Source organism: Balaenoptera acutorostrata, chromosome 6 (assembly GCF_949987535.1).
Source record: "Balaenoptera acutorostrata chromosome 6, mBalAcu1.1, whole genome shotgun sequence".
Lineage (NCBI taxonomy): Eukaryota > Metazoa > Chordata > Mammalia > Artiodactyla > Balaenopteridae > Balaenoptera > Balaenoptera acutorostrata.
In genome coordinates this window covers 117502805-117527757 of record NC_080069.1, presented here as the reverse complement: position 1 = coordinate 117527757, position 24953 = coordinate 117502805, and the positions used below count along the sequence as shown (strand labels likewise).

At 43.0% G+C, this 24953-nt stretch overlaps 1 protein-coding gene across 2 annotated transcripts in view; it reads right to left on the bottom strand.

Moving 5' to 3' along the window:
* The window catches only part of STXBP1 (syntaxin binding protein 1), a 70432-nt gene that overhangs the window by 27852 nt on the left and 17627 nt on the right, over positions 1-24953 (bottom strand). For both annotated transcript variants that reach the window (XM_057548754.1, XM_057548756.1), the window contains exons 2-6: positions 8157-8206; positions 6382-6463; positions 3057-3133; positions 2007-2085; positions 771-874 (exon numbers count right to left, since the gene is read on the bottom strand). In XM_057548754.1, the coding sequence (XP_057404737.1) occupies positions 771-874; positions 2007-2085; positions 3057-3133; positions 6382-6463; positions 8157-8206 (392 nt within the window). The remainder of the gene's footprint in view (positions 1-770; positions 875-2006; positions 2086-3056; positions 3134-6381; positions 6464-8156; positions 8207-24953) is intronic.

Sequence of the window (24953 nt, the reverse complement as noted above, 5' to 3'; positions counted from 1 at the left end):
GTAAGAGGGCAAAGAGACTGTCTTTTTAAAATATTCACACTCTATTTTTTCCATCTCTTCTTACCGAAGAATTGGTCACTTTCTGGCGTCTAGAAGCTGATCTATAAAGACCCGAAATGCCACAATCATCTCTTACGTCTACAAAATGCACAGAAGTTGTGTTATTTTTTGTTTCTTTGCAAGGAGGAGGCATTTTAACAAATCTTAAAATACTAAGGTAAAAATTTTGTATGTTCTCTCATGATCAGCTTCACCTTTACTGGTTTAACGACTTTGTTTTTTTCCAAGAGGAGAGGTTTTGGCACTTGAAGTGTTAACAGCTCATGACGAAGGCTACCATCTGTTCCTTCGGCACATGACAAGCTGAGGTTATCTCTACATAAAAACAGTCTCCTTTGCAGCAAACGGGTGTTGTCTGATCCCTTCCCCTCCCCTTCTCCCAAGCTCTTTCTGGATTGGCTACTTTTTGCTTATTCAAGGAGTCAGCCAATAGGCGTGAACAATGTGAGTGAGGATGAAATGAACACTAAGAAGGGCAGGATGGCTGCAGAAAGTCAGAAATAACTGGAGACTAACACGAGGGCATCTTGGGCAGACCCCTAAGGACTACTGTTGCCATTACGTAAACATCCACTCACAACACGTCATTCAGCAATCCCCTCCCCCACTCTCTTTATTGCACCCCTGCCCCACCCTCTCGCATGTGGCCAGAGTTCCTGAGAGAATAGCCAGGATGTGGATTTTCTATGCCCTCCCCCACGCAGTCTCACCTGGGATTCATATGGAAGAAATGCAATGTTGATTTCCGTCAGAGTTCTGATGACTTTGGCTGCTCGAGATTTTACTAGCTCGTTAAACAGGGCGTCTGGACAAGCTGCCAGAATGACAAAGACAGTAGGTTTTCCTGTCCATTTTCTGGTTCATTTCAACATTCACACATATCCAGGGAATTCTTTATTTTATTAGGATTTTAAAAAGGTAAATAGAAAGTTCATCCTACCCTACAACCTACTACCTCTAGGGTATAAAAGGAATAAAAGGAATACAAAACCACCTACAAGGCCCTCAATGTATAACAAAGAAACAAATGGCAATAAAGACTGAGATATTGAGAGCTAATAAAAACTATTTTCTGACATTAAGGAGAGGAAGAAAAAGAACCAAGAGAGATCAAGAAGGGATCAGGAAAAGGCCTGTAATATAAACAAACACCACACATCTGAGATACTTATGAAAAATAAGTAAAGAAAAATAAAATCGTTGGGAAATGTGATGCAGACATTTCCCCAGGCCCTCTAAGGAACTCTGCTGCACAGGAGTCCCACTTGGTGGGGGAACCACGATTTCTCATGACTCTTCTGGGCCAAACAAATAGTTTCAGGTCCCCAGAAATGTGTCATTGGTTTATTATTACTAATGCCATCTGCCTGCTTTCTTTGCCACCCGTCTTCAAAGAGTATAAAATTCTTCTTTGCAAGAACCCTCCCCCATCTGCTCAGTGGTGAGTTTTGTGGGGTTTTCCCCAGAGAGAACACAGGGTGAACTGTTATTATTGTGCACTCTGCACTAGGTTCCATGCACAAAACCTCCACAAAGCAACAAAACACATTCTAGGACAATGATACAGTTGTACCTGATACAAATACCACCAGATCAGAGTGTCTTTGTAGTTAAAAAGTAGATGGAAACACACTGCAGTTTATAGTGATATCTGGAAGTCTATACAATGAAACACCAAGGCTGGCATTGGAAAATTCTTCTGAGCATTAAACATGCTAGACCTTAGAAGAGGAGCTATTTTTTTAATCAGGAAGGGACTGCAGGACCTAGTAGGTTTGTATTTGTGGGCGTTTATTTTTATCTCTTATGCAATTTGTCTTCTGAAGAGAAAATAAAAGATCAGGACAAATGTGGGAACAACCCATTTCTTCCCTGTTGGCCTGGCTTGGTTGGGGTCAGTCTGGCTGTGCAGGAAGGCCGGGGCGGCAGCTGACAGCTGTACTCACAGTCAGTGAAGAAGACGTGTGCAGCCCGGTACTTGGCAGTTGGTGGGTCCTTAAAGTCACTGATGAGAGAGTGGACAGACTGTGGAAAGGGAAAAAAAGGGAACTGGATCCGATTCTAGAAGCAAATGGAACCTACATCTGAACAGAGTCAAATCCATGCTGGCTTCAAGCTACATGCATAAAATAGCAAGGGATTTCTGATGTATAATTCTAACTTATGTTCGGCCATAACTGAGTTCTGAGGATTTAAGATTAGGATTGTTTCAGAGTTTAGATGAACAAAAGCCTCCCCAGCTCATTCCAAAACGACAGCGTCCATGCTTTGGAGCCACCATAACTTGGGTTCCTAAGAAGAAACCCACAAGAGAGGAAAGTGGTCAGAAACCTGCCAGGAGACTCACTGCGATGAAGTTCTGGCAATTTAGTTGCATCTGCAGAAACTCACGCATAAGCCAGTTTTCAAAAATGAAAAGAAAACATGAAAACTGGGGGGAATTTACATTAAGACAACTAGCAACCAAAAGCAAGAAGGTGGGCCTTGCTTGGATACTGATTTGAACCAACCCCCCAAAATGATAGGACAGGTAAATTTGAACCCTAACTGGATATTGATGAAATAAATCTGGGAATTCCTTGGTGGTCCAGTGGTTAGGACCCCAAGATTCCACTGCAGGGGACCCAGGTTCAAACCCTGGTCGGGGGAACTAAGATTTTGCAAGCTGCGTGGCGAGGCCAAAAAAAAAAAAAGAGAGATCTGAAAGCATAAAATACCCAAGTTCTGGAGGCGGATCACTAGATAAAGTGATCTCCTACTTAGAAAGCGAACACAAGGGGGAATCGAGATTTGGTCCAGCCTGGCTTCTGGCAGAAAGCTTAATGAATGTACTCTTCACTCCTCACCGCACCCCCCCTTCCCCGCTGGTGCATTGCACGCTTAAACAGAGCAGGGTGTTAAATGCGTGCTTAACCCAGAACCATCAGACATGGTGCCACACAGACACCAAGCCAGCACGTGTAACCTCAGCCAAAGCTCTTCTGGGCAGGGCTTACCTTCTCAGAGGGAGTGATGAGATACACAGCTTCCAGGCTGGGGAGCGGCTCTCGGCGCTTGTTGATGTCTTCCACAACTAGACAACAAAACAGCGGCCCATGGTAAATAAGGAAACAGAACTGGTGATCATAAAACTAGAAGCCATAGAGAGAGGCCACCTTCAGACTGGCGCAATAAAAATCTACAGTGGGGGGAGGAAAGACTCAATGCCCCTTCCCCAGAGTTACCACGTTCCTCTGTCTCACGAGGCTCAGGTGGTAGAAAACCTGAAACCTTATCACACTAAATACTTCCTATTTCCCATTTCAGTTTAAGTAAATTCCTTGATCTAGTCTTTTGCCTCTTCCTTCTGTTTTTTCTCATCTGTCCTAGATAATCCCAATTCCTTTAGAATTTCCGTGTTGGGTTGGTTTTTCAACAATTAGATCGTTTTATCATTTTCCTTTGTATATCAAATGAAGACATTCCAAACATACCTTCTGTATAATACTGTTCCTCTCAATAGTTCAAAGACTAAACATCAAATTTTGTTAAAGCAAACCGTGGGTGTTTGGTTTGCTGGTTTCTTTTACAGTATGTCAGCTACTTCATCTGCTGGGGAAAGAAGACCTAAGTCATCATCTCTCTAGTCACCTGATAAAGCTTAGGATGCATCACCTACGCAACACTGTCCTCTGGTACAGAGCGAGCAGGAAATCGTACAGTGCCATTCTTCCTATGCAGGTGATGTAAGCAAATAAAAGCATCCCTTTAGAAGTATCCCTTGTAACATTTACAAAGACTTTTCACACCAAACAATGTTCAAATTAATACCAAAATCTCTCAACCATCTACTTTACCAGGGGTTGTAGATTTTTGAATTTCATAGGCCAGTAATACTTCCCCCCGCAAATATTTGGGGGTGGTTAACACAGGCTTGCTGACTTTTAAATTTTGCCAAGTAAGGACATTTAAAAAAAACTTCTGGGATAGGGAAGAGTCTGTGGGCAGGAGGGGAGAGCTGAACCCTCATCTACCACAGGAAGTCAACAGATAATGTCTAACACGATGAATCAAGAAATAATCCTATAAGCACTTATTTAGAAATAGCAAAAAGATAACCAGAAGAAAGAGCAGAGTGGCTGCCTCTGGGGTGATGGATCCTCGGGGATGGGGGAGGAAGAAGGAGGGCAGGACGGTGCTGCTTCTTTGTTAGAAGCTCATTAGCTACATTTGGCTTTTTTCCTGTATTTGCATTTTTTGCCTTGATAGAGGAAAAAAAAAGTTTTAAAAATTCAGTGAGGAAAATAACTTTGAAGCTCAAAACAGGGGCAAGTCTGGTCTTGGACCACTGAATGACGTAAAGTCACACCAATAATTATGTACTCCTATTTACAGGACTATGCTTTTGGTGATAGATAAACTAGATTTGGAAATATGTTTTTGTTTTATTTTATTTTAATTTCTTTTTTTTGTTTTCTTTTTTATCTTAAAAAAATTTTTTTTGCAGAAATGTGTTTTTAAAAATGATGAAATCACCAATCTTTAAATTACATTCATCTAGCTTAATGAAAACCTCAACCCTCCTTGCTCTCCCTCCCGTGATTGTGGTATGGTAGAATTTCAACAAAGACCGGCAGTAGTCTGTGGGCCACATACCATATAAAAGTTCTCTCCAGGGGAAAAAACTGGGAGCTGCGTTGCAACAGGTATGTTCCACCCGAAGTTTTTTAGGAGGAAAAACAAAGGTTAAGCTTCCTTGTTTGAAATAATACCTCAAAATAGACTGCTTTTCCATCAATGCTGTTTCACAGATTAAAATACATGATCTCTCCTGAAAGGGGCTCCTAAGTAAGACTTGAGCTGCACACAAATGTGAAAAGAGCTGGGGAGAGCAGCCAGGAGGTCTGTGTCCTAGTCTCAGGTGTGACACTGGCCAGTGACCTTGAGCAGGTGACTGAACTTATTTCAAAAACCTATTACTGTGAAATTCTAAAGCACATTCCAAAGAATGAATTAAACATAAATATACAAATAATTATAAAGCAAATGCTGCACAAGCACCACCCCAGTCAGGCAACAGAACCCATCAGCACTGCAGAAGTGCCCTCCTCCACCCTCCCTCATCACAATTTCCTCCCTTTTCCCCAAAGAGAACCACCATGGTGACATGAATGGTGATCACTTCTCTTTGTGGTTGTTTAAGACTCACTTGTCCCTGCATTTCAAAGCAGTAGAGCTTAGCTCTGCCTGTTTTTGAACATTACGTAAATTAAGGCATATTGTTAAGGATGTACCTTGCTTCTTTTGCTCAACATTGTTTATCAGATTCATTTACATTTTGGAATGAGCCAGTAGCCAGAGTTCGTTCCTCTTCTTTGCTATGTATCAATAGTATTCTGCTGTGTGACTATTCCACAATTTATTTTACCATTCTACTCCTGATGGACGTTTTGGTTGCTCCCACTTTGGGGCTACTATGAGTGACGCTCTGTGAGCATCCCGGGCGCACACACCTGGGTTACCTAGGACACACATCTAACTGCAGATGTGCTGGCTCATAGGATCTGCATGCCTCAACTCTCCTAGACTCTGCCAAGTGTTCTTCAAAGTAGCTGTACCAACTGACACGTGTCAGATCGGAGTTCCATTTTTCTATATCCTGCCACTTGGCATTATCATATTTTAAATACTCCAATCTGAGTACATAGCAGTATCTCACTCTGGTTTTAATTGCATTCCCCTGACCACTACTGAGGGGGCCAATTTTTCACGTATTTATTGGCCATTTGGATTTCTTCCTTTGTTAAGTGCCTGTTTAATTCTTTTGTCCATTTTTTTCTATTGGGTGGCCTGCCTTTTTTTTTTTCTTGATTGAGCCTTCCTCTGGCATCCTTTCACAGATACTTAACGGGCATCTAACACTGGACTGGATGCGGGGGATTCAGTGAAGAACAAGAAAGCCTGGGGTCTCTCTCAGGAACTTACGGTCCTACCACCCAGGTTGTTGGAAGATCTAAAGTCAAGCAAGATAGGGACTTCCCTGGTGGTCCAGTGGTTAAGAATCCACCTTCCAATGCAGGGGACGTGGGTTCGATCCCTGGTCAGGGAACTAAGGTCCCACATGCCGTGGAGCAACTAAGCCTGCGCACCACAGGAAGAACCCACAGGCCACAACAAAGACCCGACGCCTTCAAAAAAAAAAAAAAAAAAAAAGAATGTGGTTTCACGAATAGAAATTATATAAAAAAATAAAGTCAAGCAAGATAATAACAGATAGGGAGGAGAAAGAACACCCCAAGAGAAGGCTGAGTGTCACGGGAGGGCAGAGGGAAGGCCGCTCACTTGTTATCCCCTCGGTCATGATGTCCGTCATCTTACAGCAGGAGGAAAGCATCCTCATGCTCAGCTGATCCACCACCAGCACCTGCAAACAAAGGGAACAGTTTACAGCCTGACGGGCACCTGCTACGATTATCTCCTCCGTTGACCCAGTCAGACTTCAGAAAGAGCTTAGCAACGCAGAATTCTGAGTTATCAATGCTTCCTAGGGGCCAGAAGTTTGCCGAGATACATGCTAGCTTTTATTGCCTCACCAAACCTAAGCTTCTAGGAGAGTTTGCTCTCGCTGATGTGACTTAATATTTTAAACTTAAAAAAATTAAAGTTTTTTCCATGACAAAGAAAATACTCATAAAAATGCAACAAAAAAAAAAAAAGAAAGAAAGAAAGAAAAGAAAAAGAAAAAAATTCATCTACAGCATCCACACTCAGAGAAATCCATATTAGAGGGTATTTTTTCAGGGCGTAAACTTTTTCTTAATGGGAGAATGAACACTAGTGCCACATTTATGGGGTGGAAGGAGAGGACTTTGTTGCAGACATCATCAGGATGGACCAGCACACGTGTCATCCCGGGAGCGAACTCTATCTCAGTTCAGATGGGAAGAATAAGAACGTGCCGTCCTGGTCTAAAAGCTTCATACCTGCAATTCTTCAGCCAACCTTTCCTATCTCCATTCGGCCCAGAGTGGAGAGAGGAAGCTAAAACAAAGCTATTTCTCCTATCCTTCTTCAAAGATAGAAACCCAGGCAACAGGTGCTGGAAAAATGTGGGCCCGAAAGCATCTTGCTGTAGCACGAGGGCCAATCAGTTTTCATTTTATGAGGCAGCTTCCTCAAGGTTAGTTTAAAATTCACATGTCCACAGGTCCATTACTGATGGGAAGGGTAAGAGAGAAAGGCAGGCATAAAGAGTTCCCACCAGCTGGCCTCCCGCTCTGGGTATGAGGATGGATGCTTTGGCTAAAATGTAATCTCACGAGGCCAGGGTGAGACTTCAAAAGCCTCCTGGTACCAATCAGCTCTGCTGTTCCCAGGCCGGGTGAACTTCACTACAGGAAAACTCGGGAGCAAGAATGGTTGGCATAAGCCCTTCAACAACACACAGGGAAGTTCAAGTAAGATGGTGTGCTCTCCTGGTCACTGTAATGCCCGGCCCCAGACAACCAGATGGTCCTTCAAACACAGACTTCCTGGATGGAGGACAGCACGTTTCCGACTTGCATCACCCACTCCCGGAAGCGAGGCCATAATCAATTAGACTGACTTAAATACTTGTTTCAGGTACATGACAGTTTCCAGCACTGCTCTCAATGTTAAATGAATAAACAAGCTTAGTTGTTTTGTCTTATGTAGCTACGGGCAGACGGGATAGGTCAGATGAGGGCTTTTCGGACTGCTGTGTGGGCTCCACGGACACGCTTTAGGGCCACCAGAGGGGCAAGAAGGGTCCCCTCTTGTCTCCCATAGCAAGCAGAATAATTCCACCTTCTGCTTTATTCAGGTAAGATCTTGTTTGAATAAAAGAGTTCCACTTCTAGAATGCCTCACCAGGTGATCTTAAAGATAAGCTTTATGACCAAGACATTTCCTAACCAGGATCGTATAAAATGAGAGGCACGGCAGACTACCTTTCTCTAGTCCAGAAGCTTTGGGTATCCTCTGGGCACAGCAAAGGTCCTCATTCCCCGCCTACATGCCTCTCCCCAACTCTACTCCATTCTTGTTTTTCCCCATGAACTCACCTTTAAGGTCATTAATTGTGCTTTTCTACTTACCTTCCACTCTCCCTTCTTCTTTACCTTCTTTATCACATCATGCATGATCTCTAAAAAAGGAGAGAAAAAGGAAGGAAGGACAGAAGGAGGAAGGGAAGGGGAGAGGGAGGAAAGGAGAGAGGGAAGGAGGGGGGAGGTGGAAGAAAAAATCTAATGTAATTTCAAGGACTTCCAACCCCTGCCTATTAGACGAGGTCATTTTCCCTCCACAGGCTTAGGTTCTCCTGAGTCATGCAATTGAACCAATCTGTCTAGTGAGCCATAATCAATCCACCATAAAGACAGTTCTCTTCCTGCTTCCTTAATTCAGTAGTTCTCAAACTTTGTAGTCTCAGGACTCCTTTATACTCTTAAATATCGAGGACCCCAAAGAGTGCTTGTGTATGTGGGCAAATATGTACTGACATTTCCTGTATTAGAAGTTAAACTGAGAAATTTTTAAAATATGTGTTAATTCAATTACAGTAATAATAAACCCATTCTATAACATAGTTGCACTTCATTAAAATGCTATTTATGGGCTTCCCTGGTGGCGCAGTGGTTGAGAATCTGCCTGCCAATGCAGGGGACACGGGTTCGAGCCCTGGTCTGGGAAGATCCCACATGCCGCGGAGCAACTAGGCCCGTGAGCCACAATTACTGAGCCTGCGCGTCTGGAGCCTGTGCTCCGCAACAAGAGAGGCCGCGATAGTGAGAGGTCCGCGCACCGCGATGAAGAGTGGCCCCCACTCGCCACAACTGGAGAAAGCCCTCGCACAGAAGCGAAGACCCAACACAGCCAAAAAAATAAATAAATAAAATAAATAAAAGCTAGACTGTGTTGAACATCCTCACAGGCTCTGTCCAATAAAACTAAAAAAAAAAAAAAAAAAATGCTATTTATATTTTTGGTTTTTTGGCTGCGTTGTGCAACTTTTGGGATCTCAGCTCCCTGACCAGGGATTGAACCTGGGCCATGGCAGTGAAAGTGCTGAGTCCTAACCACTGGACCACCAGGGAATTCCCAAAATGCTATTTATATTTTCCATAATAAAACAATTTTAGTGAGAATATTGGCATTGTTTTACATCTTTGCAACTCTCCTTAATGTCTGGCTTCGTAGAAGACAGCTGGGTTCTGCTTCTTAAATAACCTGCTGTGAATCATATAGCATCTGGAAAACTTCACTGTACGTTTGTGACAGAATAAGAGTGAGAAGGCAGATAACATCTTAGTCTTATTATGAAGATAGTTTTGACCTCGAATTCCCAAAAGGGTCTGGGGTTTGAGAACCACTGACTTAAGTGGGTAAAATGCTATGACAATACCCCAGGGCACGTGAGCTCCCGTCAAGCTCCAAAAACAGATGTGAAGAGCAGTTGTGATATCTTTCCAACCCTGAGCACATCTGTGGGATGCTCTCACCCCAAAACAACACTTTTGTTAAGCCACAGTTTCTATAATGTCACACCACACACAAGTCTACCCGGTCACGGAGGATTCACAGGAAACAGCGCTCTGCTACTCTTTCTAAACCCAGATCATCCACAGGCCTGGAAGGACTCAAGGCTAAGAGCTGTCATTAGCAAGTGTGCTTCAAACATTGTAGGTCATTCTCCAGAGCACGATGGTTCCTGACTCTGCTTTTGACTAGCTACAATAATCTGATGTGTCATCAAAGTGTTCTAAAATTTTTAAGAGCTTCTTACCTGATTATAAAAAAATACACACTCATTGCAGTAAACTTGGAAAACACAGAAAAGCATAAAGAAGAAAATACCATGTATTACTTGTATACTTGAAAAAAATCAAAAAGAAAAATCATTTGTAATCCTGCCAACCCAAAATGCATAATTAACATTTTATTTCCTACTCGCTTTTCCCATGAACTTTTACATAGCTAAGATCATGTTGTATATATAATTTCGTATTATGCTTTTTTTCATTAAGAAAACTCATTTCTCCATGTTAATAAAAATGTTTCCTAGGATCTTAAATGCCTGCATAATAGTCCCTAGTTTAGTCAACAATTTTCCCAATAGCCATTTAGATTATTTCCCATGTTTCAGTGTAGTGAAAAACTGGGAACGTATATATTAAATAATAAGGCAGTGGTTAAGTCAATTAGGTTACATTTGTGCAATGGATACTATGTACCCATTAGAAATAATGATATGGAAAATACCCACTCATTCACTCAATACCACTGTTTGCCAGTCACTGGACCCAGCACCAGGGATGAACAACAGCAGACATGGCACTGCTCCCTCGGAGCTTACACTCTACTGACGGAAGCAGACAAAACAAAAGGGCAATCACGGCTTCTCACAAATGCTCTAAGGTAAATAAATAAGGGCCGTGGTAGAAAGGAAAATACCCAGTGTGGAGAGCTACCTTTAAGAGGGGATCAGAAGAAAAAAAGATGAAAAAAACCCAGAAAGCAAAAAACAAACAAAAAAACAGGAAAGAAAAAAAAAAAAAAACAGGACTTCCCTGGCAGTCCAGTTGTTAGGACTCCACACTTCCACTGCAGGGGGCGCAGGTTCGATCCCTGGTTGGGGAACTAAGATCCCCCATGTGGTGGACAAAAAAAAAGGAGGGCGGGCTCAGGCACGGCCTCTCTGAGGAATATGCCAGCCATTCAAAGGCTGGGAAAGGAGCATGGGGAGGCACAAAGGCTCGAGGTGGAAAAAGGAAAAAGAGCCTGACAGCTTCTTGGAACTGAAGCTGGTAGAAGCTGAGGCTGGAGGCCAGATCACAGGGGACCTTGATGGGAGGATGATTTTATCTGAAGGGCACTGGAAAGCCACCGAGGGTAGGGACGTCATCTGATGTGCTGTAGAGATGAGATTGGAGGGGGGCAAGAACTGAAGCAGGAGTACAGTCAGGACGCCTTCTCAAGGGCCCATCCATGGCTGGTGGCAGTGGACATGGTGAGAAGAGGGTGAATTGGATATCTATTTGGACGTATAGCCAACAGAGCTAGCTGCTGAATTGGGTGTGGGGGAAAAGTAAAGAAAGGAAACAGGTAACTCCTAGCTTTTTGGCTTAAACAAAGAAATTGATGTAGAGACACGAAAGATTTAGAGGGAGGAAAGAACTGATCTGTAGGAGAATACCGAAAATCCTTTTTTGATTAAAGATTGAGGTGGCTAAGAGACGTCTGAGGGGAGATACAGGGAGGGTAGCTGGAGCCTGAAAGACTGACCTTTAGCTACAGTTTAAAATCTGGGCATTATTACCACATAGAGGTAAGGTTGGAGAAAATCCCAAATGCTTGTAGGACCAGTAAGATGGGATGGAAACATGGTCTTTATTGACAAGCATTCTTGTGAAACAATAAGGATGAAGCCAGTTTAAAATGGGTGATGAGGAAGACAGACTATCTAGACAACTTTTTCAAGAGGTTTTCCTATAAGGTAGCAGAGAAAGTATGAAAGCTAGACAGGGTAGACAGAGAATGTGAAATCAAGGAAGGGTTTTTCTTTTTTTTTTTTGAAATGAAAGCTTTTCTTCAGTTATTTTTACTTAATACCAATTCTTTTTTAAAAAATTTATTTATTTTTTATTTATTTATTTTTGGCTGTGTTGGGTCTTCGTTGCCGCACGCGGACTTTCTCTAGTTGTGGCGAGCGGGGGCTACTCTTCGTTGCGGTGCGTGGGCTTCTCATTGCGGTGGCTTCTCTTGTTGCAGAGCACAGGCTCTAGGCACGTGGGCTTCAGTAGTTGTGGCTCGCGGGCTCCAGAGCGCAGGCTCAGTAGTTGTGGTGCACGGGCTTAGTTGCTACAAGGCATGTGGGATCTTCCCGGACCAGGGCCTGAACCCGTGTCCCCTGCATTGGCAGGCGGATTCTTAACCACTGTGCCACCAGGGAAGTCCTTTGTTTTTTTAAGATGTGAGAAATTAGACTATTTTTTTTTTTTTTTGGCCGTGCTGTGCGGCTTGTGGGATCTTTGTTCCCCAACCAGGGATCCAACCTGGGGCCCTGGCAGTGAGAGCATGGAGTCCTAACCACTGGACCACTGGGGGATTCCCAATTACAGCATTTTAAAAAAATGGTGTTGGTGATAAACCAAAAGAGAGGGGGAGATTGATGATGCAGGAGAGAGGACAGATCATTCAAAGACTGAGGTCCCTGAGGAGGAGGAAGGGGCTGGGGTCTGAGACACAGGAAGAGAGCCTGACCTGGGATAGGAGGCAGGGCACCAGGTCCACCCGGTGGGGAGAGGCAGGGGACCAATGGTGGGCTGAAAGAGTGGTGGCAGAGGGGAGAGACTTCCTCATTAGAAACGAGGTCACTGACTCAGAGTAGGGACAGTGGTGCTGTATATGGAAGGTTTGAAGAAAGACGGTATCACACATCTTCCCAAAGATTGGGAAAGTGGATATCCTTTTAGTTCCCTGACATACAGGGATCGAACCTGCTTCCCTGCAGTGGAAGCACAGTGTCTTAACCGAGGGATCACCAGGGAAGTCCCGAAAGGGGATTTCCTACAGAGATGTTTTAGCATTTCTCAACAGTTTTAAGGGCTAATTTGAGGTCCGTGACCATAAATTCAAAGTAAAACCAGGCAGCTCAGTTGTGTGATTTTCTTTTTTCTGCCCCAGTAATGTTTGATTGTCCAGGTGTACGCCAGAAAGGAAAGAAAAGTTGGTTTCAACTAGGGTTAGAGTTTCCCCAGGTGAATACAACAGAGGGAGAAAATATTCAAAATACATGGCTCTGGGAAAAAGGTATGCTACAACTATTTTTTAAAGGATAGGGCTTCCCTGGTGGCGCAGTGGTTAAGAATCCGCCTGCCAATGCAGGGGACACAGGTTCGAGCCCTGATCAGGGAAGATCCCACATGCCACGGAGCAACTAAGCCCGTGTGCCACAACTACTGAGCCTGTGCTCTAGAGCCCGTGAGCCACAACTACTGAGCTCGTGTGCCACAACTACTGAAGCCCATGTGCCTAGGGCCTGTGCTCTGCAACAAGAGAAGCCACCGCAATGAGAAGCCCATGCACTGCAACAAAGAGTAGCCCCCGCTCGCCGCAACTAGAGAAAAGCCCTTGCGCAGCAATGAAGACCCAACGCAGCCAAAAATAAATAAATAAATAAATAAATAAAACTAAAAAAAAAGGATATATGCATAGGAAAAAGCAGAAAATTTTAATCAAAATGCTATTTTTGTGTGGTAAGATTATGATCAATCTTTTAAGTGCCAATTTGTGCCTTCCTATGTCCCCCCAAGCTTTTTACATTGAGCATGTATTAGGTATTATAATAGGAAAAATGCTCTGAAAGTAATGTGTCAGTGAACATCTTTGTGCCCAGGGCTTTTCTTTGCGCAAATTATTCTGTTAGGAGAGCTTTCTGGGTATGGAATGAATAGGTAAAGAGTATAAATATGCTGGGCTCTTGGTAAATTCTGCTGAATTATTTTCCAAAAACACAATTTACACCCCCATCAGTACTCTGAGTGGCTCTCCAAAATAACATACTAACTGATAAAATAATACCTTGAGGTTTGTTTGCTAACATGACAGTGGAAAAATGGTATATTTCACTGTCTTTTTTGTATTACCGAGGAAGAACATGTTCCCTTTTATTTTTTTTTGCCACTACACACAATTAATTTAAATTCACTGACTTTAAATTCAAGTCACCTTTTGATAGGGGAAGACAGAGATATAATCAGAAAATCAAAACAAGGATCACAAGTCCTAAAGACTGGGAATACTGCTGCAGGTTCAAGCCTTCCTGCCTAGTGATTCCTGTTCCAAAATTCTCAGGGCCTGTATTTGTTGTGGGCATTGTTGTCAGCCAATTCTAATCCTGCCCTACATTTTCCTAATCCAATACCGAAAAGGAAACAAGGATTAGAGCTCATTTTAGCATTAAGAATCAAGTAGGTTGGGCTACTTCCTCACAAATAAGCCCTGACAATCACATTTCAACTCCCTTATAAGTCCTCTTTGTGTGGAGAGAAACAATAAAACCTTCTGAAGCTGGTGCAGCCAGAGGATCTTATTTCTGCATTCCAAGCCATGTATTTCTACAGCCAAAATGTCCGCTCCACCACCACCTAGCCTGTGTATATGGGGCAGCTTCAGCTTCTCTATAATCGTGAGGACTGTAGCCCTGGTGGACTCTGCTTCCCTCATGGCCAAAAGGCAAGAAAGCAGATTCCTTCTCAACCACATCCTGGGTAACTCCCAAACTCAACAAGTCCCTCCCAAGTCTTGAGAAACACAGCAGGTGGTCCAGATTATCTGGGACACCTTCAGATGCACCCAGTATACCAACTGGAGTCCCAAAGCGCAGGCTCTAGGGATAGCTGCAAAGCCCTCCCCCGCCCCCTGCCCCCCCGGGGAGCCCTGCCCTTACCGCCCTGGCACCCATGACTGCCCTCGGCAGTGACACATGTCAGGGAACCTAAGCCCATGGCATACCAGAACATCTGAAATAGCATAACTAATACTAGATGGGCTGGAAGCTTGGGAGAAGTGGGAGCGTCACCAAAGTCCTCAAAACCACAGGGGATTCCAGTATCCTGTGCTCTGTAGTCCCAGAGCTCCATGCTGCCCTGACACATGCACCAGGAGGAGTCTGGTGCCCAGACACCAGAATGAGAAGTGCCTCCGCTCTGCTGAGGGATTTAAGGGAGTGTGAACTCAGGCCACAACTGCCTTCCTCTTTGACTCAAATTCCCTTTCACAGCACAGGGAATTTCTAGTTATTCCAGCTCAATAGTGGCAGTTCTTCTGAAAGGCACCCTCTTAAATAAACCCCATTTGTGTGAGGGTATAAGGCTAGTTACTCAGGCAAAGGTCACTCCCACCCTCAAGATTAAGAAAAAATGCCAAGGGAAGCACTAAAGTTAGATAGACCAGGGAAAATCCAGGTTCAGGCATTTGTTAGCTGTGGACCTTGAGCAAGTGTAAAACGTTTTAGGCTTCAGTTTTCTCATCTGCAAAATAAAAATTATAATACTTTAATGACCAGTTGTGAAGGTTAACGAGACAATATGCCTGGTAAGGTGTCTGGCACATACGAGGCACTAAATAAAAGGCACCCATTGTGATGTCACTATAAAAATATGTTATTCATACAGACAGGGAAATAAGAAAATTACAACACATCACTTCCACCAATCAAGATTTTTAATATGATGTAAAAATCCTATTAAAGAGAAATACATATTTAAAATACAGTTTTAAAATAATCACAAAAATATTTAGATCTCAAACTCTACGGGTATTTAACCAAAAACTTCTAAACTTCTCTGACCCACAATAAACATGTGAATACTCTTTGGAATAACGGCACCGATGCACCAATGTATATAAATCTTAAATGTAAATGTAAAATTGAACAGAGGAACCCTTATACCACTTCTGAGGAGACAGAGAGTCACCTCTGTTTATCTAAGAAGAGATGCATTAATGCTGAAGCACAAGTCGGAGCCCCCAGAAAGTAAGATATTTCATGTCACAACACAGACACAGGACTGTATTTTTAAGTTGCTATTACTTAACATCGTTCTGAGAATTCACTTAGACCAGAAAAGAAAACGAGGTATAATATTGGTAAGAAGGATACAGAGTTATCTGCCTGCAGAAATCATGGGAATCGACTGAAAAACTATTAGAAACATTAAAACCTTTAGAAAGGTGGCAGATACAAAATAAACACATGCAAACCAAGAGGACTTTCACATGTCAACAGTAACCAGACTCTAGGAAGGCAGCTCCACTGTTTCCCGGTGCATCCGGGGCTGGGACTCCATGCCCTGTCGATTCTACTCTACACGCTGCTGGTAATTCTGCTCTGAAGCAACAGCAAGCCTGTTCCTCTTTCCCTGACAGCAATTCAGATACCTGAGGAGGGCAACCAAGCCTCTTTGAATGTCTTGCTCTGGGCTGAAGATCCTCCTTGCTAACAAACAAATGCATCTCCCTAGGTGGAATAAGTAAAGGCTACACAAAACAGGAGGAAATGGTTCAAATACTTGAAAAAAAGCCTTCCCAGTACTCTCAAGGTCCTTGCCTTAGAAAGACCCATGTACACAGAAACTACCGGCAACTAACTACAAACCACTTTAATTTTTTGCCTTATGATGTTTTTAATAATATAGAAGTAGCACATTCTTGTTGAAAAATTAACAATAGAGAGCTGTATAGTTACAAAGTGAAATTTCCCTCCTTACCCCCACTCTTGAGGGGAAACAACCTCTCAGGGTTTAGGGGGCAGCCTTCCAGATCCTTTTCCACACACACACAGGCAAGCGTGGGATTGTAAACACATAAACCCATGGCTCCTTGGCAGAGGCCTGGGGAAGTAAAATAACTTTCAATGATTCTACTTCTTTGGTATTTAAGAACACTTATATTGGAAAGAACTTCAGAGACCATCTAAGGCCAGAGTCTAGGTCCCTCATTTTCGGATTGAGATGCTCCTGGAAAACACAGCCATCTGGAGTGGGAAAGGCCACCGACTGGTCTCTCTAGAGTGAGCAGAAATAGGTCTCTGGATCCCCATCCAAACGCTCTTCCCACTACACATACTGTCTCTCAGACACCAGCAAGGACTGGACTCTGCACTTGAACCTGGGTGTGCGTTTCTCTGTTATATTGCAATGATCACCTTGACAAAGTAAAGCAAAATAACTCTGATGGGTTTTGGAGCCAGATGGTTAAGGTTCAAATCCCTGCTCCTCCACTTACTAGCTGTGACTTTGGACAAGTAATTAAATCTGTGTCACATTTTCCCCATCTATAAAATGGGGATGGCCACACATGCCTCACAGAGTTACTGTGAGGATTAAATGATTTAATGTGCGTAAAGCACTTAGTTCAGTCTTAGAATGGTACTTAGCACTGTTGGCTACCACCAGCACCATCGGCATCTATTTTAAAGGTATCTGACCTTCCTAATAAGGGAGAACCCAGTGATTTTTAATTGGTTTCTTATTGCTCCTCCATGGAGTTTGTGATGTGTCTCCCGTTCTCCCGTTTGTTCCTCTCCATTCAACAATGATGACTTATTGAACACCTGCTATGTGCCAGACATCCTTCCAGGCACTGAAAAGACCACGATGAACAAGCTAAACAAGATTCCTGCCCTTAAGGTGCCTATACCTGATGTGGAGGGGAGAGACAGCCAATACACACAGGAGACAAATAAGATCATTCTGGAGAGTGATAAGTGCTCAAAGGAAATTTTAAAGATTAATGAACTAGAATGTGGCGGGGGTATGGGAGAAGGTCCTCTGGGGAGGTGATGAGGAGGAACCAACCCAGTGAAGATCTGGGGGGAGAGTTCTCCAGGCATAGGAAGAGCAGGTGCGAAGTCCCCAAGCCAGGATCAAGGATGGACAGTCTAGGAACAGAGAGACTCAGCAAGCTCAGAAGAGGAGAGAGTGGCCCAGGCTGGTCTTTAAGGTAGCAACAACTGGCTGAGGACTCCACAGGTCACCCACTGTATTCGGTTCCTTGAACACTAAGCCTCATTCATTCACCTTCAAACATGACGACTCCCTCCCCCTCCCTGTACCCACCCTCCTGCCCTGTCTCTGGCATCTGGCATAAATTAATGATTCAGCAAATGCCCGCAGGATGAATGAACCCCCTGAGTGGCACAGCTAAGCAGTGCTTGCTGGGAGTGAAACGGGCAGTTCTGTTCAAGGCTGAGTGAGGTGACCCCACCCAGGAGCTCTCTTCAACCTCCCACACCCCCCTCCTGGGGCCACCACTCTCCTGACACCCACCCCCCAAGATTCAGAACCCCCAGTTCAAAAGTCTCAGAGACTCTTTCACAGGGATTGCTGGGGAGAGAGCTCTCTCTATTCTTGAGGAACATGACAGGTAAACTATGGCTATTCTGGCCAGTCCAAGTTCGCAAGCCAGAAGGATCTAGAAATGTTTTCCCCTTAACTCTGCTTATTCAAATTCAGTGAGGAGTGTGGTATTATGTGAAGGTACAGATACAAATGCTCATATCCAAAGTTTCTGCTATCCTAGCATTTCTCTATATGCTTAATTTTTAACCAGTGTCTGAGATACCAACAGCCTTAGCCAAAATACTTTTAAAAGCTCTTATTAAAGAAAAAACTCAATCAATAATTTAGTCCCAATAAGGAAAAAGTACCCACATTTATTCAAGACTTATTATGTGGAATACATTGTCCTATACATTTTCCACGTATCCTCTCATTTAAAGCTCACAGCAACCCTCAGAGATTAATATTATAATCACTCCCATTTTACAAAGGAGGAAACTGAGGCCCAGAGAAGTGAAGTGTCTAGCAATTGCACAATAAAATGCCCATAACCACGTGAAGTCTATGGAGGACATTAAAAAATATATATAAATCAATTTCTTGATCTCCAAGAACTTGCAGTCCTGTTTGGGAAAGCAGACATTACTCCTGAAGCATAAAAGTCATCAGACCCCTCACACAGTGCTGGTGGGAATGTAAAATGGTGCAGCCGCTTTGGGAAACAGTCTGACAATTCTTCAAACAGCTAAATGAAGAGCTACCATATGATTCAGCAATTCCACTGCTAGGTATAAGCCCAAGAGAAATGACAACACAGGTCTACATGAAAACTTATACACGAATGTTTATAGCAGCATTATTCATAATAGTCAAAAAGTAGAAACAACCCAAATGTCGATCAACCTGATGAATAAATAAATGTGGAATATTCAGACAATGCAATATTAGCCATAAAAAGGAACGAAGTACTGAGACATGTAACAACATGTATGAATTTTTAAAATGCTGTCAAAGAAGCCAGTCACCAAGGACCAGAGATTGTGTGATTCCAATTACATGAAATGCCCAGAATATGCAAATCTGTAGAGGTAGAAAGTAGGTTAGGGGACTTCCCTGGTGGCGCAGTGGATAAAACTCCACTCCCAATGCAGGGGACATGGGTTCGTTCCCTGGTCTGGGAAGATCCCACGTGCTGTAGAGCAACTAAGCCCGTGCGCCACAACTCCTGAGCCTGCGCTCTAGAGCCCGTGAGCCGCAACTACTGAGCCCATGCACCACAACTACTGAAGCCCACGCGCCTAGAGCCCGTGCTCCACAACAAGAGAAGCCACTGCAATTTGAAGCCTGCGCACTGCAATGAAGAGTAGCCCCCACTCGCCACAACTAGAGAAAGCCCACGTGCAGCAGCAAAGACCCAATGCAGCCAATAAGTAAGTAAATAAATAAATAAATAAATAAAAAGAAAGTAGATTAGATTAGGGGACTTCCCTGGTGGTGCAATGGATAAGACTATGTGCTCCCAATGCAGGGGGCCCAGGTTCGATCCCTGGCCCCAACGAGCCCACGTGCTACAACTTAGACCCAGTACAACCAAATAAATAAATAAATATTAAAAAAAAAAGAGTTCACATGCCACAACTAAGGAGCTGGTGAGCCACAACTAAGGAGCCCACCTGCCGCAACTAAGACCTGGTGAAACTAAACATAAATAAATATTTTTAAAAAAAGGGGGGGGGATTAGTAGTTGCCTAAGCTGGGGTATGGGGGAGTTGGGAGTGATGTCTAAGGAGTATGGAGTTTCTTTTTGGGGTAATGAAAGTGTTCAAAAATGGATTGTGATGATGGATGCACAATTCTATGAATATACTAAAAGCCACTGAATTGTACACTTTAAATCATTGAATCGTATAATGTGTGAATTATATCTCAAGGAAGCTGTTTTTAAAAAGTCATCAGAAAAAAAAAAAAAGTCATCAGAGAATTTTATATGAAAACTTGTAACTCAAATAACAAATGCAGTTTTGCTTAGTATGGAACTGTTCCATAGCGTCTTCATCTGAAGACAGGTACTCTGGCTTATCCCTATAAAATATGTTATCTAAAATTATAGCTTAATATAGTTTTGTATCTAAACTGTACTTTGCAAAAGTGAGAGAGACCAAACTAGAGACCTCAAATTGTCAGGCACAGGGCAAGAACAGGGTACCACTCCCTATAAACTGCTGAATGACAATTGCTTAATCTGAGAATGTTTCCAATGAAGTTTGCTTTTTGGGGTGGGTGGGAAAGGGAGAGAAGGGAGGAGGTCACAAGCGTTAGAATGCGTGGAGATGGGTGAACGATGGCTTGGTTGCGTTGCCCTGGTGAGCACACCCAGACATTGCATAAGACGCAAACGTCCAAAACTTGGATTGCTGCCAACATCTGAGGGGCGTGATGATAAATGCCTGCTATCTGAGAAACCAAAACTTAACCTCAGACCCATAAAGATGCTGGACAGTGTTACAGGAATGACAATTCACTTTCTCTTTCATGGGAAACCCTCATTTTCGATCTTCCTTTCCCCCTCTTTCATAAGATTTATAGTCAAAAGGTTAAGGAGCTAGAAGCTCTCTAAAACAAAGCCTCCTGAACCTTGGAACTTTGATTAGTAGAAAGAAAATCTCAACCTGGAGACAAAAAGAGGTTAGAGATAGGAGTTTCCGGTTGTACTTTAGATGCAACAGTCACTTCCCCTCAGCTCCAAAAGAGCTATTTTCTTCTTCCTAAGATTGCCTACAACATGGATAAAAGGAGCTGTGAAGTTACCAAATATACACAAATAGAAAAATCAATCAAAAATGGGATCCAAAACAATTCATCTCTTCTTCAAATCAATAGCTTATAATAGTAAATACTATTTGGTTTATTAATATTTTGAAACAAAAAGACCAAAGACAAAAAAAAAATGGTGAAGTGGCAATTAATCTTCCAGGACAGAAAGCACCTTTTCTCATAAGCATTGTTGAATAAGACTCTTTTTTTTAAAGAAAAGAGTCTAGAATGAGGGCCATTTTTGTACAAGATAGTGATAAGCATGCAGTTATTTGGGAAGCATTTTACATTTGAGAAACAGAGAGGGAGAGGGAAAGAGAGAGAGAGAGAAAGAAAACACACTACCCTCATGCATTACCAACAGCAGCCGACCTTATCTGTTAATATTCCATTTCAGCTGCCAGCTTGTACCTGTTTCTCTCCAAAAACCCTGTCCTCTTCCTATATAGACTCCATGACGACTGCAGCAATTCCTCCTCGAACTGCAGAAATGGAGAATAGCTATCTATCTAGATCCTGGCAGGAACCCAAGATGTGGCCAGTATCTTAAATTGGTACATGTAGCATTGAATGGCTCCAAATCGTATTTCTTGACTTCAATGGGAGTTTCCCTAAGGACTAAAGGGTTAGGGAAAATACACTTTGGAAAAAAGGGGAAAAGAGTGTTTCATATAATTCCAGAAATCCAGAGCAGACAAAACATGGTCTAGTCTAGTGGTTCTCAAAGGGGAGTGATTTTGCCCACCCCCAACCCCTCCCAGGGACAATCAGCAATGTCTAGAGGCGTTTTTGATCGTCATGATTGGAGGGTGCGATGGGCATCTAGTGGGGAGAGGCCAGGCATGCTGCTAAACATCCTACAACGCACAGGCTCATACAGCCCCAGAAGTTAACAGTGCTGAGGCTGAGAAACCCTGATCTAGTCCATTTTATAAAGAAACTGAATCTCAGAAAGATCAAGTAACTTGTCCACGGGAGCGGTGGTAGAAATCACCTTACTTCCAAGGTCCAAGATTCTGACCAGCCCAATCTGTTCTGCTCTAGGATTTAACTTGCTACACGTCTTCAGGTCTCAGATATTTAAAAATGTGTAATCTCACACAGCATGACAAGGCCACAAGCTCAAGCCCCCTCTGGAAGCGTCAATGCAGCCATTCAATAGGTGTCCAACTGACATATGACAAAAGCCTCGGGGAAGCTTCCAGAAGGCAGGAAGTACTCCCCACACACACACACACGGCCCAACACACACAAAGGTCTAATTTCAGGAGGGCTGCTGCCTTTTCCCAAATCCAGGGAACTGGTTACAATACGATGCCAGGAAAAGAAAACATCCTGTTGGAATTTGGGCTCAGGATCAAGCACAGGAAGAGGGTGGAGCCCCAAAGAGAAGAAACATTGAAAATCCTTAAGAAATGGCTGAGTTTGTGCAAATTTTCACCAAATATACAGACTGAGTTATCTTCTCAAGTCAGCCTTCCATACTCTAGAGAACAGATTTTGCTTTTTATGTTTTCAAATTGGCTTATTAGTTCTGCAATCCCGTTATTTTTTGTTTTCCGTTGCCTTGGCTGGGCTAGCCCGCTTTCCACTTCGTTCTGTTATTTCACATTACGTCCCACTTGAGCTCTTGGTTCATCATTTTTATGTTTGAGAGTGATTTAAATTATTTTCCCTGTACCTGTCTTCTTCCAGAATAAATCCTTTACCTGAGCCTTTATGCCACGCTTCTGTCATTTTTCCATATCAAATGTTTACAAAGTTCCTGTGCAAAGTTTTTTTTTTCCTGCTTTAATCACCCAGACCGGAGGCAATTCTCTCTGGCCGTCTATATGTATCAAAATGCATAGGTGGGCTATTGCCTCCTCCTCATTTACCTAGGCATTATTTGAACATTACCCTCAGAATATGAGTTGGTTCTGTGTTGGGACAGTGGCCTTTGCCCAGACTTCCGCTAGGGGATGGGTACGGGAGAGCTGACTGGTGAAATCTGTCTCTCCAACCTGTATAATTTAGCAAAAAGTTCTGGGCCAAAGACCAGCCCACTGAGGGTGTATACTGGAATCTAGGAGGGGATACCCAGTATCAGAAACAACGACCTTGGGCTTCACTTGATTTCCTGCTTCAGAGTGAACTAATGAGCTAATTCAGCATGAAATTCCTGGATTTGGGATGTCCCAAATATTTTTTAACCTGCCTCTGTCTAATCAGGCTTTTGTTTGCTGCCAAGACAATGAGCCCTAGGGCTCTAGAAGACTGTTTCCATTCTCCTTTCAGCAAGCAAGCAAGAAAAAAGTGGCCCCAAAAGCCTGTTGTTTTGCTATAAGAAACTAGGCAAACTAGGGTGTGGTGGTCCCCAGCCTTTGGCTGGTGGCCACTCTCCCGCACCCCCCCCGCCCCCCATCTTCTTGGAATGCAGTTCTTACAAAAGATAAAGTCTTAGTTTTAAATGCTGAGTCTTATTTTCTACAATTGATGTGTGGTAACTGACTCAGCAGGCCTGGGAAAGTTGAATCCATCTGAAGTGGAATCCTAAGCCAGCAGCAGGGAACACTGAAAACCCATTAAGTGTACATGGTAGAATCCTCAACAGTTTCAGGAGCTGGCAGTGCCAGGTACCTCTGGAACTTAAAAGAGTGGGAGAAGGTATAAGGCATGTTGGTAGAAAGGAATTTAAGAAGCAGGTACATCTAGATCCCTTGTCCCACTTCCCGTCACTGGGTGAATATCCTTCTCCCAACACAGAAGAACACTAAAAGTTTCCTCCTCAGAGAGTGTAGTGTGTACAGGACCCCTGGACTGGGCACAGGAGTCCAGTCCGGGCCTGTGAATCTCACCTTGAAAACAGAGGGACAAATGGCTATACGTATGGATTGTTGAGAACTACCCTCCATCCCTTGGCCCTTTTCTTCCACTCAGACCCCAGAATTCTGGCAGCCAGACCTTCACCTCCAAGGAGGAAGAGACTTCTCTGGGGAATGGAGCCCAAGAAGAAAAACCCAAAGATACTGACCTTGGGGATTCCCCAACAAACAGCCCACCCAGATCAGGCCCATCCACAAGGTTGGAGCTCCCAATCCGTGTCTATGTCTCTCATTTTTTGTCACAGCAGCTAGCCAGGGTTTGCTATACATCTGAGAAACTTCCTATATGGAAAATAGAGACCAAAACAAATGAAACAACAACAAAAAAGCATGGAGGAAACAGACTATACAGAGTTTTGTTTTGGTTTTTTAAACATAGAGACATAAAAGAAGATACCACATCCATGAAACAAGAATAGAGAGCTATAAAAAGAAAATTTCAGAGAGCTATTATAAAATTTTAAAGAACATGACAGCAGAAATTTTAAATTAAATAGGAGGGTAAGGCAAGAAATAACAAGTGTTGGCAAGGATGTGGAGAAAAGGAAACCCTAATACAAATTTGATGGGAGTGTAATAAATCAGTGCAGGCACTATAGAAAGCAGTATGGAGAATCCTCAAAATATTTTTAATATTAGATGTTAATTTAATATTTAATTAGTTTATAAATTAATACTTAATATTAAGAACACAACAACTATATGATCCAGCTATTCCACTTCTGGTTATTTTTTTTTTTAAATTTCAAAAGTATTTATTCTTGGGAGTCTACTGCTAAGTAACATTGAATTCTCTTCTATGGAATATTTTGATATATTTATATTTTTCAGTTAAATATAAATCTTAATTTTTTTTTCAAGTTCTTTGACACTTTATAAGAATTGCCTCTCCTCCAATTCCTTTTTTGACATTTGAAAAGCTCTATAATAGTGAAATGATGGTTTTAAAAATTTGCATAAGTCATATCCATTCATGGCTCATGTTTTCCTTAATATACATTCTATGTTAGCATCAAACCAATGCAATAAAAACTCATTAATCCAAGCCCCATTCATTTTAAAGTCAATCCCCACTAATGACCTCTTATTTCTGCTTCTGTTTCTTTTTTTTTTTTTTTTAATTTATTTTTTATTTATTTATGGCTGTGTTGGGTCTTCGTTTCTGTGCAAGGGCTTTCTCTAGTTGTGGCAAGTGGGGGCCACTCTTCATCGCGGTGCGCGGGCCCCTCACTATCGCGGCCTCTCTTGTTGTGGAGCACAGGCTCCAGACGCGCAGGCTCAGTAGTTGTGGCTCACGGGCCTAGTTGCTCCGCGGCATGTGGGATCTTCCGAGACCAGGGCTCGAACCCGTGTCCCCCGCATTGTCAGGCAG